The following is a 16,226-nucleotide window of genomic DNA, read 5'->3' on the forward strand; positions in this document are numbered from 1 at the left end:
GGGGAGTCACAAGCACAGCTAGAGAAAACAGAGCATTCAAGAGGGAAACCAACTCATGACAGTGTCTCCCCTGAAGGAGAAGGGTCAGAACATGACACATTTTTCAAGTACTGAAAGAACTGCCAACAGTGAGTTTTAAAGTTGGTGAAGGCAGCTGTTAATAAAGGGGAACAAAGTTATTCCTGCATGATGGGATGGAGAGATGGCTCATTGTTAAAAGCATCTGCTTGCAAAGTCAGACAGCTCAGGTTCAATTCCTTAGTACCCACATAAAGCCAGATTCAGAAAGTGGCACATGCATCTGGAGTTCATTTGTAGTGACAGGAGACCCTGGTGCATCTACTCTTTCTCTCTCTCAAATGAATGAATGAATGCGATATTCCTGGACGAAAGAAAGCTAGGAGGATCTGTTGCAGGCTAAAAAAGTTCTATAAACAGAGAATAATGGCAACAGAAGATAGCTTGCTATCTCAGAAAGGAGAGAGGATCATCAGATAAAAGAGGTGGACATGGTGGTGCATGCCCAAATATCCCAGTGTATGGGAGGCTGAGGCAGGAGGATCACCATGAGTTTGAGGCCAACCTGGGCTACATATTAAGACCAGTCTCAATAAAAGAAGCAAATGTGTACATGCTCACACAAACACGAGAAGGTTGACAGTGAAAGAATGGGGAAACCAGATACCATGAAAGCCTTCATTAACTGTGAAGTAGCCCACGACAGTATCTGACAAGGAAGACAGTGCCAAGAATACTACCACAGACAGCTCCCTGGCTTCCTATGGTTTGACTTTACAATGGTAAGAGCGCTACACACATTTGGAAGAAATCCACTTCACAGTTTTAACATTTATGTAGTTATACAACAAGACTTCAAAACACACAAAGCAAGCATGGACAGAACTATAGGTGAGACAGACAAATCCACAGCTGTGTTGGGGGTTTCAAGACCCCACTCTCAGTAATGGGCAAGACTACTAAACAGAAGCTCAGCAAGGACCCTGAGCTCAGTGAACACAAACAATGCATCACCACAGTTCTGGGGCTGGTTACCATATTGCTCAGTAATTGAGCATTTGCTTAACATATGTGAGGCCCTAGGTTCCAGCCCCAGTACTTAAAAACAAAAAGGGAAGAAACAATAGGATATGATATTTTGAACTGGCTGTGGTGGCTCATGCCTGTCCTGCCAGCATGATGGAGGTCAAGGCAGAAGGATCAGGAGTTTAAGGATGACCTACATTAAGTTTGAAGGGTAGGATGCATGGGATCCTGTCTCAAAAAATACAAGGGGGCGGAGGAATGTTTAGAGGATAAAGCACTTGCTGTGCAAGTATGAGGACCTGAATTCAGGTCCCCAGACGTTCCCCCCACCAGAAAAGCCGGCTGTAATAACAAACACTTGTAATCCCAGTACTTCTAAGGCAAGATGGGAGGTGGAGACAGGAAAATCCCTGGAAGCTCATAGGCCAGACAGCCTGGCATCTGCTACAGCAAACAACAAAGAGACCCTGCGTCAAACGAGTCAGAAGATGAGGACTGACACTGAAGTTGTCCTATGACCCACGTGTGCACCCACACTCACATCACACACACATGCGCGAGTGTGTAAGGTCCTGCAAATAATCTAGGTCTCTATCTCAAGAAACTAGGGGGAGAACAAAATAAACCCTAAGCAAACATAAGGAAGAAAAGAGCAAGGAACAAAACTAACATGGGTGTGGTGGCTCTTGCCCAGTACTCAGGAAGTTGAAGCAGGAGGATTAGCACAAGTTCATGGTCAGCCTGGGCTATAGGAACTGTCTCAGAACAACCAAAACAGGGGCTGGGGCTGGACAGATGGTTTAGTGGTTAAGACACTTGTCTGAAAAGCCTAAGGACCCATGTTTGGACTCTCCAGATCCCATGTAAGCCAGACACACAAAGGTGAGGCAAGTGCAAGGTTGCACATGCCCACTAAGTGGTGCAAGCATCTGGGAGTTCGATTACAGTGGCTAAAGCCCTGGCATGCTAATCCTCTCTCTTGTCTGTCTCTCCCTCTCTGAAACAATAAATAAATAAATAAAAACAGGGGCTGGGGCAATGGTTCACTGGTTAAAGGTGCTTGCTTACAAAGCCTGCTGGTCCAAGTTTAATTCCCCAGTACCCACATAAAGTCAGATGCACAAATAGGCACCTGCGTCTGGACTTTGTATGGAGAGGTTAAGAGGCCCCGGTGCACCTATTCTCTATGTCTCTCTCTCTCTGCTTGCAAAACTAAAACAACAGTAATAAAAACCACAGAATTAAAAATAAAACCGCAAACTGGAAATCATAGAAAAATAATTAGTGGAATAAAAGGCTGGCTATTTTTGGTTACAAAAAATAGTAATAAAACTGTTAGCCACTAGGGAGACTTAACAAAAATAGAGAGCTGGGCTGGAGAGATGGCTTAGTGGTAAAGATGCTTGCCTGTGAACCCTAAAGACACGGATTTGATTCCCCAGTATCCATGTAAAGCCAGATGCACAAAGTGGTACATGTGTCTGGAGTTCATCTGCAGTGGCTAGAGGCCCTAGCGTGCTCTTTCTCTCGTTCTCTCAAATAAATAAATTATCTTTAAAAAAAAAAAAAAAGAAGACAATATGCTAAAGGGCAGGGAAGAAACAGAAGCCTCAGTACTTAGCATCGTAACACAGCACTGTGAGTTAACTACTGCAGTGAGCTAAGAAAGACAAGGCAGGACCTTACTGGGAAAGAAGAACTCAACCACCTCTAACTTGCAGAGACTTGCTGGTCTTCACAGACTGCCTGGGAGCCACAGGAAAGCTCTTAGGACACTGCTCAGCTGGGCAGACACTCAAGCAAGCACAGACCTTAGTCACTGTTTTATCAACAAGTACCTGGGCACTGCAAGCAAAGGCACAAGCTGCTTATAATTACTTTAGGGAGAACTGAATTCAGATGTGAATTTAGTAAAATGTTCAGGACCCGTGTGCTTAACAGTGGGAAAGGCTGGTGAAAGAGATCAGAGGCATAAATGAAAGCATACTATGCTCCTGGATTAGAAACTCAGCAGCCATGATGTCAGCTCTCTCCAAGATGACTGAGGTTGAAAGCAATGGCTATCAACATCTTAGCAAAGTGTCAATACAGATCATCTATAAAGTGTCTTGGAAAAAAGGCCAGGCTCTGAACTAACTGGACAACATATGCAGCCACAGTGAGCAAAGCCACATGACATGGGCCCAAGGACACACTTACAGACCAACAGAACATACACAAACATGCCCAATTAATTTTGACCAAGGCATGAAAGCAATTCAATGGCAAAATGCCCTTTTCAACAGATAGTACTGTGATAACTAAATATTCACTGCTGAAAATAAATGAACTTCAGGGGTTGGAGGGATGGGCACTTGCCTGTAAAGCCAAAGGACCCAGATTGGATTCCCCAAGACTCACGTAAGCCAGATGCACATGGCAGCACATGCATCTGGAGTCTGTCTGCAATCACTGGAGGCCCTGATGCATCCATTCTCTCTCAGATAAATAAATAAAATTAAAAATGAATTTCATGTGGATTCTAGCTACAGATGTGGATTCTAGCTACTCATACAGAAGTCCAAATAGATGATTGGACTTCTGTATGAGTAGGAAGAAAACTCAGTAGCAGAGGCCAGTAAGCCAGAAAAGAGATATAAAGGGAAGGGAGGAGGGTACTTAATAGGATGGTATTGTATATATGTAAGTAGAAAAATAGATTAATGGGGGTGAAAAGGCCCAAAGTGAGGTTAAGGGAAGAGATTGAGTAAAGGAAAAGTGGAGGGAGGGCTAATCAAAATCTAAGAGGATATAAATAAATCATATGGAAACCTACTTTTTTGGACAATGGAACACTCAGGAGCCATAGATTGTTGCTAGAAAAATTTCAGTGCTAGGGATGGGATACCTTCCAGTGAGTTGTTGGCCAGGGAGGTCCCTGATGCCCCAAAAACATTATAGGCCATTGCCAAGGCCCTTGGCTTCCCACCAGGAATAGATGGCAAGACCCTATTGCTGAAGACTCCACATACTTGGGCTGCAAGGCCACTGAGAAATCCTGCTGGAATTGAGCTGATAACCTTCTCCATGTAGACCAGCTGACAGAAAGCTAGAAGAAGCCATTCTGCACGCAGTTCAATGGGAGAGAGAGAGAAATCACAGTGAAGATACTCAATAGTGGACACTGCAAGCCTTATATTTGACCAGCCTGGCCAAATGAGCCAACGGGTGCAATAGTGGCATGTCTGTCATGGTGGAAACCAGCTGCCCTCTAACTGCACTGGAAGCCCACTCCATGGGAGGGAATACATCCCTGATACTGAAAACTTAAAACAGGGGTAGTCATGAGCCCTAGGGTAGGGGTGTAATGTCTGCTGCTGTCTGGCTAAATGTATATACTATGTTCATCAAACTGCCCAGTAAGCACTTCTCTTAATGTTCATACCATTATATTAATGTTACTCTCATTTTTGGTTAGAGAAGCTTCTCTTTTTAGATGGCAGTGACCTTGGGATGACTCAGAAAGCATCATGGTGCTAGGAAGAAGTGACAGAGGAGTGCTCAGCACTATCAAACCTTCCAAGGTTCAGTGTCTATTGCAGAAGAGGTGGCGGAAAGAATGTAAGAGTCAAAGGAAGGGTAGGACTCTTTACAATGTATTCCTCCATACAATGTGCTCCTCAAGACACAAAGTGGCCTGGATATCCACGACCTTACAGTGCCTGACACTATCTACACAAGACCATCATAATAAGAGGAAAAGATCAGAGATTGATTGAGATGGGGAGGGGATATGATGGAGAATGGAGTTTCAAAGGGGAAAGTAGGGAGGGGGAGGGCATTACCACAGAATATTTTTTATAATCATGGAAGTTGTTAAGAAAAAAAAATAAAAATAAATAAATAAAAGATTTTTAAAAATTAAAAAAAGAAAACAATGAACTTCAATCTAAACCAGCTATTTTATGTAAAAATTAACCCAAAATAGAGCACATACTTAAATGTCGAATATAAAAAAAAAACTCTTAAGAGAAAAAAACTTGAGATCTAGAGCTAAGTTAAACATTCTTAGACTTGGGCTGTGGGGGGATGTCTCAGTAGATAAAGCTCTCATAGCTCAAGACTCCACATAAAAAGCTGGAAGCTGGCCAAGCATGGTGGCGCACGCCTTTAATCCCAGAACTCAGGAGGCAGAGGTAGGAGGATCACTGTGAGTTCAAGGCCACCCTGAGACTACACAGTGAATTCCAACTCAGCCTGGAGTAGAGTGAAACCCAACCTTGAGAAACCAAAAACAAACAAAAGAAAGCTGGAAGCTGTGGCAGCGGAGGCGTGGTGCGAGGAGAAGCCCCGCCTCAAATGTGTGCAAAGACAGAGGTCTGCCTGGATAATGCGCCTCTGACTTACATACACGTGCCAGGGGAATCACATACTTGCACACTCCCTTGCTCTCACTCTCCCACACACGAATACAAATCAATTTTTAAAAATTCTTATACTTGATAGCAGAAGCATGATCCATACAGGGAAAAGTAAACGATATTGCTTAAATAAGCATCTGCTTTGCTAAACTGCCTGTGTAGATGAGATGGCAAAATCCAGATGTAGGAAAGTACACAAACCGTATATAAATGAAGGACCAGTACTGAGTACACATAAAGAGCACCCCAAACTCAGCAACCAAACACAAGCAATCTACTTAGAAGATGGACCAAAACACAATGAAACATCTTACCAAAGAGGATAAATAAGTGGCAAATAAGCAAATTAAAAGATGTTCACCATCATTAAGGAAATGCAAATTACCACAAGACATCATTATACAACTTCAAGAATTGCTGAAATAACAAACAGTGGCATCAAATTCTGGCAAGGATGCAGAGAAAATGGATCTTTGACACACTGCTGATAGAAGTGTAAAAATGATATAGCCACCTGGAAACTATGTCAGGTTTTCTTAAAATTAAACATGTGACTTATCCCAGCTATATGAAAGCTATGGACAGACATAAGCATCCATATAAAGTCGAGTGTGGTGGTACTTGCCTAAATTCCCAGTATTTGGGAGGAGAAGGGAGGGAGTTCAATGCCAGTTGGCGTACATTATTTAAAAAAAAAAGCACCACTAAACAAAAGCCCAATAGTATATTCATGAATGCTCAGAAAAGATTTATTCACAATGGGCAGGAACTGGAAACACCTCAGACATCCTTCCACAGTTAAATAAAAAGGTGGGAGTAGCAGGCGTGGTGGCACATGCCTTCAATCCCAGCACTCGGGAGGCAGAGGTAGGAGGATCACAGTGAGTTCAAGGCCACCCTGAGACTACAGAGTGAATTCAAGGTCAGCCTGAGCTATAGTGAGATCCTACATTGACACCCCCCCACAAAAAAAGGGTGGGAATGACTGCTATCTGCAACCACTTACATAAGAATTTCCAGGGAAGGGTTGGGGAAATGGCTTAGTGATTAAGGCGCTTGCCTGCGAAGCCTAAGGACCCCAGTTCAATTCCCCAGAACCTAAAATGTAAGCCAGATGCACAAGGAAGCACATGGATCTGGAGTTTGTTTGCAGTGGCTAGAGGCCCTGATGTGCCCATTCTCTCTTTCTCAAATAAATAAATGAATAAAATATTAAAAAAAAAAGAATTTCCAGGGAAATATTCTGATAGAAGCCAATTCCAAATGATCACATTCTACTGTAATATTCTGAAAATGACAAAAATTATAGATTGGAGGACTAACTGGTCATTGCCAGGGTGAGGAGGGGAGGAGAGAGGGAATGTCTACAAAAGGACAAGAGGAGAGATGACAGAAATGTTATCTATCAAGATGCCAGTACTCTGGGTGTAAGACTGTACTGCAGTTTTACAAGATATTACCACTGAGTGAGGATGAGTCAAGGATATGTAATATCTCTGTATTGTTCTTACAAGCACAGAGAACTCTATGATTATCTCAATTTAAAGTTTAAGGGGGAATGGAGCTATGGCTCAGTAACTGAGCACATGCCTACTAGGTACAAAGCCCTAGATTTGACCCCTAGAACGGGGAAAACAACCTCACTAGGTTTGGTTTCCAGTTCTGCACCAAGCACACAGTGCTTTAAAAATAGCCTACTGGCACTCAATCTTTGTGTAAATATTATTTTTACCAGTATCATTTGATGTCTGAAATAAAGCCACTACAAAGCAATTTATAAAGTCTCAAGCTGGGTGTGGTGGTGCTCGCCTGTAATCCCAGTGCACTGGAGGCTGAGGCAGAAGGATAGCCACAGGTTTGAGGTCAGCCTGAGTTACATAGTGAGATCCTGTCTCAAATAGGCCAAACAAAGTAAATTAATTAATTATGAGTCTCAGCTGGATGTGGTGGTACATGCTACATGCCTTTGATCTTCTCAGTACTCAGGAGGCAGAGGTAGGAGAATCACTATGAGTTCGAGGGCAGCCTGTACTACAGAGTGAGTTCCAAATCAGCCAGGGTTAGAATGAGACCCCTGCCTTGAAAACAAACAAACAAGCAAACAACAACAAAAAAAAACTGATGAGTGGATAATGAAGATGTGGCACACTTATACAATGGAGCGGTAAAGAAAAATGAAGAAAAAGAAAAATGAAGTTATGAAATTTGCAGAAAAATGGATGGACCTGGAAAGGATTATACTAAGTGAGGTAACCCAGGCCCAGAAAGCCAAGTGCCACATGTTCTCTCTCATATGTGGATCCTAGCTACAGATGATTGGGCTTCTGTGTGAGAAGGAAAATACTTAGTAGCAGAGGCCAGTAAGTTAAAAAGTAGATATAAAGGGAACAGAAAGGAAGGGAGGAGGGTACTTAATAGGCTGATATTGTATATATGTAAGTACAATGATTGAGATGGGGAGGTAATATGATGGAGAAAGGAATTTCAAAGGGGAAAGTGTCGGGGGGGGGAAGGAGGGAATTACCATGGGATTTTTTTTATAATCATGGAAAATGCTAATAAAAATTAAAAAATTTAAAAAAATGAATCTCTTGGGCTGGGGAGATGGCTCAGTGGTTAAGGGTGCTTTTTGCAAAGTCTGCTCACTGAGGTTCAATTCTCCAGGACCTATGTAAAACCAGATACACAAAGTGGCACATGCCTCTGGAGTTCACTTGCAGTGACAAAAGGCTCTGGTACACTCATTCTCTCTCCCTTTCCCCCTTTCATAAACAAGAAAAAAGAAAAGAATCTCTTTCTTAAGTGACCAGGTATGAGGAGGGGAAGATTTTTTTATGGAAAACTGAAAGATAAATTTCTAACTAGTTACTGCAATGCTCACATCAGAGACAGTGAGTTTAAGATGGGAAGACAATGAAGAAAAGTCGGGGAGGAAAGCAGAACACTAGCTAACAAATCCTGTTTCTAGATGAGGAAGCCAGTAAGAGTTAACATTCATAAACATCGGGAAAAGATTCAGACCACCTATTCTACAACACACTCGACACACCAAAGACGACCTGTGCTTCTAAATATTTCTGTTGCCTCCCAAGGTGGAAGAGGCCGAACCAGCCAAGCCCCTTGCCTGCTTCTGAGGTGAGGGCAATAAAAAGAAAATCAGACTCCTTTAAGGATTAGTCAGAAGGCGGGCCTTGAACAAGATCAGGTGCACTTGGCCCCACAGAAGGAGGAAGATTGGAAGATTTGGCAATGCTGCATTGGGCACCTGTTTATGAAGTATTTGGCCAGGGCAAGGCTTCGAACATTGAAAAGAATGTTGTGCTATCTTCTCAGGCTAATTTCTTCCCATCACTATCTCAAAGAGCCATGTGCAGAATCTGTGAAAATCAATGGGAGTAATGGCCTGGAAGTCTGGCTCCCAGGATTCTAGCATGGCCCCCTACATAGGGAAAGACAAGCCCCACATGGGTTTCTGTGGCCGTTGGCTACATCCCTCCCCCCCCCCACTGTAAAATCTTGTCTCCAGGCAGGTTTTCTGGTATGACAAACCTCTCTGCTTGGGACAGCTTTCCTCAGACCTATAATTTGGCTTTCCCTAAAAAGGGCTTGGGAAAAAGCGAGGAGTGGGAAAAGAAAAAGGGAGGGACAAGAAACCCAGAGAAAAGTCAAACTAGGCACAGAGCAGACTCTCTGGCCTTGTTCTGTAAATCGTTCTTTGGGAGCAAGATAAAGAGACTAGCAAGGATGTAAGGACTATGGGTATCTGGTTTATAAAAATTATGCAAAGAAATGTGTACAATGAACGGAGATCCAGTTAGTGAGCATTAAAGAGTGATTACAGATTTTTAAGTTTTCCTTTCTCTTTTGGGGGTGGGGAGGGTTGGTACAAGAAATGGAATCCAGGGTCTTATGCATGCTAAGCAAACATTCCCCAGCCCTAGTTTTAGGTTGCAAGATGCTTATGTTTTTAAAACAAGTAAGTGCTTATCTTTTCGTGGAAGTACCAAAATGTTTTCTAAGGCAACTATACCACACCTGGGATTTGCTTAGAGCCCAGGGTATCAGAGGTAAGTAAGACTGGCACAGGACTGACCTCTGTTGACACTGGAAGGTGACTACCCACCAGTTCCTTCTCCCACATTGTCTACTTCGGTGTTTGTGCAAAACTTCCCTACTAACAGGTTTCAAAAAGTTTAACTCTGGGGCTGGAGAGATTGCTCGGTGGTTACAGGAGATTGCTTGCAAAGTCTGCTGGTCTGGGGATCAATTCCCAGTTCCCACCTAAAGCCAGATGCACAAAGTGGTGCGTGTGCCTGGAGTTCATTTGCAGCAGCAGGATGCCCTGATATGCCCATCTTTCTTTTCTTTCTTCTTTCTCTTTCGGTCTCTCTCAAAAATGGAATTAAGTATTTAAAATAAAGTTGTGCTCTGAGGAAACTGACCTGAAATTCATCATGGACACCTCCACCAAGTTTGGCCACAGAGGTTTCCAGAACATGGAAGAGAAGAAAACACCGGGCCACTCAAGAACAGCCAGATTGCCAAGAAGGAAGGCGATGTGTGTCAGAAACACGCTGGGCAGCTGGGGGGAATCTCAATAAAGGCCATTCCAATGGAGGAGAAAAACAAATGAGGTTCTGGGGGACTGGGGAGATGACTTATTGATTAAAGGCGCTTGCTTGCAAAATCTGCTGGCCCAGGGCTCAATTCCCAAGCCGTCCACATAAAGCCAGACGGGGCACTGTTTGCAGTGCAAGAAACCCTGGCGTGCCTGCTCCCTCCACCGTGTTCAAAACAAGTAAGTAAACAATTAAGAATGAGGTCTGGGACCCAGTTCCCCTCCAAACAACACTGAAAATTAGGGGCTTTTGCTGGGAGGAAGGGCAAGTTGGGCACCCTCCCTCCACACGTCCAAACAGGACGTCCTCCACCCCTAAGACCACCCCCCACACTCCACCACCAAATCCCCAGTAGCATAGCCCAACTGGCACTTGGCACGGTCCCCAGGACCTGACAAAGCCAACGGCGACAGGGATGTGTGTATGTGTCCACGGCGTCTCTGTAGTTCCCCTTTAGAAGAGCAGGGGACACCTAGCCGTGGAGGCAGTGTCCACATGAGGCCATCTCGGGGTGCAAAGGAGGTGGGGGTCAGAGGCCCGCACCCGACCTGGCTGCAGGTGTGAGGGGAGGGGGCGGGGCCGCGCGTCACCTTGAGGATGTTGTCGAAGATGGTGTCGCGGAACTCCAGCAGCGCCTTCTGGTCGAACTCGCGGCCGTGGATAATGCGCATCTGCTTGAGGAAGGTGGACTTGCCGCTCTCGCCCGCGCCCAGCAGCAGGATCTTCACGAGCCGCCGTACGGCGCGCCGCTCCCGGGCCAGCAACGCGTCGATATCGCGGCTGCGCCGTCGGGCCTCGCGCTCCGCGTCGCGCGCCGCGCCCGTCCTGCGCTCGCGGGCCCCGGCCTCAGCCGGCAGCAGGCAGCGGCTGAGGGTCCTCACGACCCCGGACATGGCCCCTCAGGCCACCGCCGCGCCCCGCCGGGGCCCGCGCGCCATGGACGCTCCCCGCCGGCGCGGGCGAGCCGGGGCTAAACGCCGCCCCGCCCGCCGCTCCCTCAGGCCGCGTCCGCTTCCGCCGCCGCCGTCGTAGTCGCCGCCGCCCCGACGCTCACACTCAACCCAGCCGGCTTGAAGGGAGCGCGGAAGGCGGGACGAAGCCGCGCCACAGCCTGATGATTCGTTCCACGGCCTTCCGTCAGACGCTTCACGTCCTATGATTGGACAGACGTCGTCGGAGGGGGGCGGCCACTCCTGCCGCACACTCCCCCCCACTTGGGGGTGGGGCCTGTCCCTAAAGAGGCGGGATCTTTGGGATAAGGGCGCTTTTCATTGGACACTTGGGAGAGCTTCTTTCTTGCAGAATGAAAGGAAGGCGTGGTCCTGTGGGAGGTGGCGCTGCCTTCCTCCACGGCCAATTATACTTGCCTTGAGTGTGCGTCAATCATGCTGAGCAGGCTCGGGATTGGCGGTTGGGCGACAGGGGGCGTGGCCAGAAGTGCCAGGTGTACATAAGTGAGTCTGCTTTGGTTCCCAGGTTGCTGGCGTGAGACCTGGATACACCCATAGTCCACTAAGGACGTGGCCGGAAAGCTGGGAGGTTCTAAGGAGGTCTGGGCGCGCTGATGTTTACAGAGAAAGGTGATTCCAAGCCATTTCCTTCCAGAAACACTGGAGGGCAAAGGGCACCTTTGGCCCGAAAATAAAGAAAAATAAATAGAGTTGCTTGGGGCCTTCTGGGCGCTTTTTGAAAATGTGCTTCATGAAAGTCTCCCAAGAGTCTGTTATGGCATAGTGAGTGGAAATAATGGGGTTTAAATCTAGAGGATTGTTCATGGCGGTTTGGCTACATAGTGAATTCCAAGCCAGGCTGGCTATAGAGTGAGACTGTGTCTCTAAGAAACGAACTAAAAAGAGTCAGGTAGAGTGACTCGTCCTTATAAGTCAAGTACTTAGGAGGCAGATGTAGGAACATCGTAAGGAGTTCAAGGCCAGCCTAGGCTACATAGACCCTGTCTCAAAAAAAAATTATCCTGCCCCAAACCCCGTTTTAAATTAGGTACAGGTGAACTCAATGACTGGCCGGGGGAAAAAAAACACAAAAAACACTATTGACCAATGTCACACAAGGTCATGATAGAAGGGTGACTTTTTTTTTTAATTACCCTTCTGATTCTACTTAGAGAGGGGTATGGTCAATTAAAAAGTGACTTGTGGGGCTGGAAAGATGGTTTGGCAGTTAAGACACTTGCCTGTGAAGCCTAAGACCCAGGTTTGAGTTCACAGTACCCACATTAAGCCAGATGCACAAGGTGGCATATGTGTCTGGAATTTTTTTTTTTTTTTTGCAGTGGCTGGACATCCTAGCACGTCCATTCTCTCTCTCTCTCTCTCTCTCTCTCTCTCTCTCTCTCTGTCTCTCTATCTTGCTTTTCTCTCAAAAAATAAATAAAAAGTGACTTGTAAGCCAAGTAGAGCAGCTCATCCCCTTTAATCCCAGCACCGGGGAGGTTGAGATAGGAGGATCATCATGAGTTTGAAGCCAGTCTGGGCTATAGAGTGAATTCTAGGTCACTGTAGGCTAGAGTGAGATGGCAGTGACCTTAGAATGACTCAGAAGGCACCATGGTGCTGAGAAGAAGTGACAGAGAAATGCTCAGCACTGAAACATCTCTATCACACCTTCCAAGGCTCAGGGTCCGTTGGGTAAGAGATGGCGGAAAGAATGTAGGAGCCAAAGGAAGGGTAGGACTCCTAACAATGTGCTTCTCCAGAAACAAATAGGCTGGATATTCATGACCTCACAGTGCCCGACACTACCTACACAAGACCATCATAAGAGGAGGAAAAGATCATGACATCAAAATAAAAGAGAGACTGATTGAGAGGAGGAGGGGATATGACCGAGAGTGGAATTTCAAAGGGGAAAGTGGGGGGGGGGAAGGAGGGAATTACCATGGGATATTGTTTACAATTATGGAAGTTGTCAATAAAAATAAAATAAAATAAGCTTAAGTTTGAAAGAAAAACAAAGAGAGGACTGAAGAAATGGGTTGTTGTGTAAACTGAGGACCTGAGTTCAGCTCTCTAGCACCACAGAACTGGGTGCCAGGTGTGGTCCTGTGCTGGTAATCCCAGGGCTTGGGGAGCAGGGATAAGAGCAAAATGGCTAGCAAGATAGAGTGGCTGGATCAGTGAGCCCTGGGTTCAAGTGTCTCCGCAAATAAGGTGGTGAGTGCTCAAGGAAGATACCTGACATCAACTTTTGGTCTCCACATGCACACACATCCCCCCCCCCCCACTTACACATGGTTTTTTAAAATAGCAACTGAAGAGGCAGCAAAGAGTTCTAAGAAGACCTCTTTTTGGGTCTCACATAGCCCAGACTAGCCTGAAACTTACTATGTAGCTGAAGCTGACTTTGAACTCTGGTCCTCCTGTCTCCACCTCCCAACAGCTAGGATTACAGGTGCGCACCACCATGCCCAGCTCAGCCAGTGTAAAACACAAAATAGTGAAATCTGAACCCTTGGGGAGAGGACTGTGGAGTTAAGACCAGAGTTCATTACTTATTCAATTAAAAAAAAATTAAGGAAGGCTGGAGAGAGGGCTCAGAGGTTAAAGGCCATTGCTTGCAAAACCTGATGGCCCCAGTTCCATTCCCAAGCCAGCCAGCTTCACAAAATGGCTCATGAGTCTGGAGTTTGTTTGCAATGGCAGGAAGCCCTGGTGTACTCATTCTCACTCTTAAGTAAATAAAGACATTTTAAAAATAAAAATAGGGGCTGGAGAGGTGACTTAGTGGTTAAGGTGCTTGCCTGCAAAACCAGGTTTGACTCCCTAGGACCCATGTAAGCCAGATGCACAAGGGGTCCTGTGCATCTGGTGTTTACTTGCAGTGGCTAGAGGCCCTGGTGCACCTGTTTTCTCTCTCTCTCTCTCTACCTGCTTATTTCTGTATCTCTCTTTCTCAAATTAATAAATAAAAATAAAATGTAGAACTTTAAGTAAAACAAATAAAAATAAAAATGCAGAAATTATCCAGGTGTGGTGGCACACGCCTTTAATCCCAACATTTGGGAGTCAGAGGTGGGAGGATTGCCATGAGTTCGAGGCCACCCTGAGACTACATAGTGAATTCCAGGTCAGCCTGAGCTAGAGTGAGACTCTACCTTGAAAAATCAAAAACAAACAAAAAACACACAAAAAATTAAGAAGTAATTCACAGTTTCAGCAAGTGCACCTCACAGCACTTACAAATAACCTTGTCTTTATAAATAGCTTGGTGCCCATGTTTATATGATCATTAAATATTTTAGAGGATCACTTATGGTTTTTAGTGACACATTACGGCATTTTATGGGAGAAATTATATACTGCTGATGGCATCTAATTTGGAAATTTGACAACGTCTCTTCACATTAGTCAAGTAGCTAAAGTGTTTGGAATAAACAAGCTTAACTCTATCCTCAATAATAATCTCTTAATTACCCTTAAATCTATATGGCACACTAGAAGCTTGCTTCCACACACATTGTTTCCCACATTGCTGGGAGAGAGGCTGGGAAACTACTAAATCCAGTTGATCATCTAAGTAGATCATCAGGGAAAGGATGGGTAGCAAATTGCGGATCCTGGACAGAGAGCTTGAGCCAGCCAGTGTGGGCTGGGGGAAAGTATGAGAGTTTATTAAACCTATATTCCCACTGGCTCTACCTGTTGCTGGAATAAACAGTGAAGTGTTGACTTGACCGCTTGATTTCCGTTGCCATGGTGACCAGCACCTGGGTACTCGCAGCCTTCTGGGTCCCTGCAAGCTGCTGGTAGATGTGTCTCCAGAGGGACTGTGTTCCATGGTGGGTCTCTGTGCTGGCCCTGGCAGCTCCACCTAGCCTGACAGCTGCCTTCATGTCCCAAAGCTAAGACCAAAACAAAAAAGCATCACCAAATATAGGCTGGGTGTCATGGCCTTCAGGTCTCTTGAAGCCCATGTGGAAAATAGAGCCTCAGATTCCCTTATCTGTAAGATAAGAAAGCCTTGAATCTCATCTTTGTCTGTGGATCTGTGTTGGGTCCTTTGAAGCTCTTGGGCATTACAGTGAGCCCAGCAGGTATGAGGCTGGGCAGGGACAGGAACACCATAAGCTTACCCTCTCTTCTTGGCTGACTTAGCTTTTTTTTTTTTCTTCCTACCCACATTTAAAAAAAAAGTTCTTTTGAGCCAGTTGTGGTGGTGCATGCATTTACCCCCAGCACTCGGTAGGCAGAGGTAGGATGATTGCCATGAGTTCAAGGCCATCCTGAGACCACATGGTGAATCCCAGGTCTGCCTGGAGTCGAGTGAGATGCTGCCTCACAAAACCAAAAAGAAAAAAAAAGGTGCTCTTTTGGAGCCAGGCGTGTGGCGCACGCCTTTAATCCCAGCGTTCAGGTGGCAGAGGTAGGATTGCTATCAGTTCAAGGCCATCCTGAGAATACAAAGTGAATTCCAGTTGATCCTGGGCTAGAGCGAGACTCTACCTCAAAAAACCAACAACAACAAAAAATTGGGGCGTGGAGGTTTGGAGAGATGGATTAGTAGTTAAGGCACTTGCCTGTAAAGCCTAACAACCAGGGTTCAATTCTCTAGTACCCATGTAAGGTAGACATTAGTGTGCCTATTCTCTCCCTGCCCATACCTGCCAGGAAGTGGTGGCACATACCTTTAATCCCAGCACTTGAGAGGCAGAGGTAGGAGAATCAGTGTGAGTTTGAGGCCAGCCTGAGACTATATAGTGAATTACAGGTCAGCCTGGGCTAGAGAGAGACCCCACTTTAAAAAACGAACAAAAACAAAACAAACAAATAAAAACTTCCTTTTGCTTTTATATGTATTTATTATTTATTTTGTTGGTTCCTTTCTTTCTTTTTTTAAATTTTTTATTTATTTGAGAGTGACACACACACAGAGAGAAACAGGCAGATCGAGAGAGAGGGAGAGAGAGAGAGAGAAAAAAGAATGGGCACACCAGGGCTTCCAGCCACTGCAAACAAACTCCAGATGCGTGTGCCCCTTGTGCATCTGGCTAACATGGGTCCTGGAGAATGGAGCCTTGAACCAGGGTCCTTAGGCTTCACAGGCAAGTGCTTAATCACTAAACCATCTCTCCAAGCCCCCCCCCCTTTTTTTTTTCAAGGTAGTGTTTCGCTCTAGCTCAGACTGACCTGGAATTCACTATATAGTC

The 16,226-nt window shown here is 45.4% G+C and overlaps 1 protein-coding gene across 1 annotated transcript in view; it reads right to left on the bottom strand.

The window, feature by feature from the left end:
* Window positions 1–10,956, bottom strand: part of Gna12 (G protein subunit alpha 12) — a 119,333-nt gene extending 108,377 nt beyond the window's left edge. The window contains exon 1 of the mRNA XM_004671314.2: window positions 10,654–10,956. Coding sequence (XP_004671371.2) covers window positions 10,654–10,956 — 303 coding nt within the window. The remainder of the gene's footprint in view (window positions 1–10,653) is intronic.
* Window positions 10,957–16,226: the final 5,270 nt, after the last annotated feature.

This window comes from Jaculus jaculus, chromosome 2 (assembly GCF_020740685.1).
Source record: "Jaculus jaculus isolate mJacJac1 chromosome 2, mJacJac1.mat.Y.cur, whole genome shotgun sequence".
NCBI lineage: Eukaryota > Metazoa > Chordata > Mammalia > Rodentia > Dipodidae > Jaculus > Jaculus jaculus.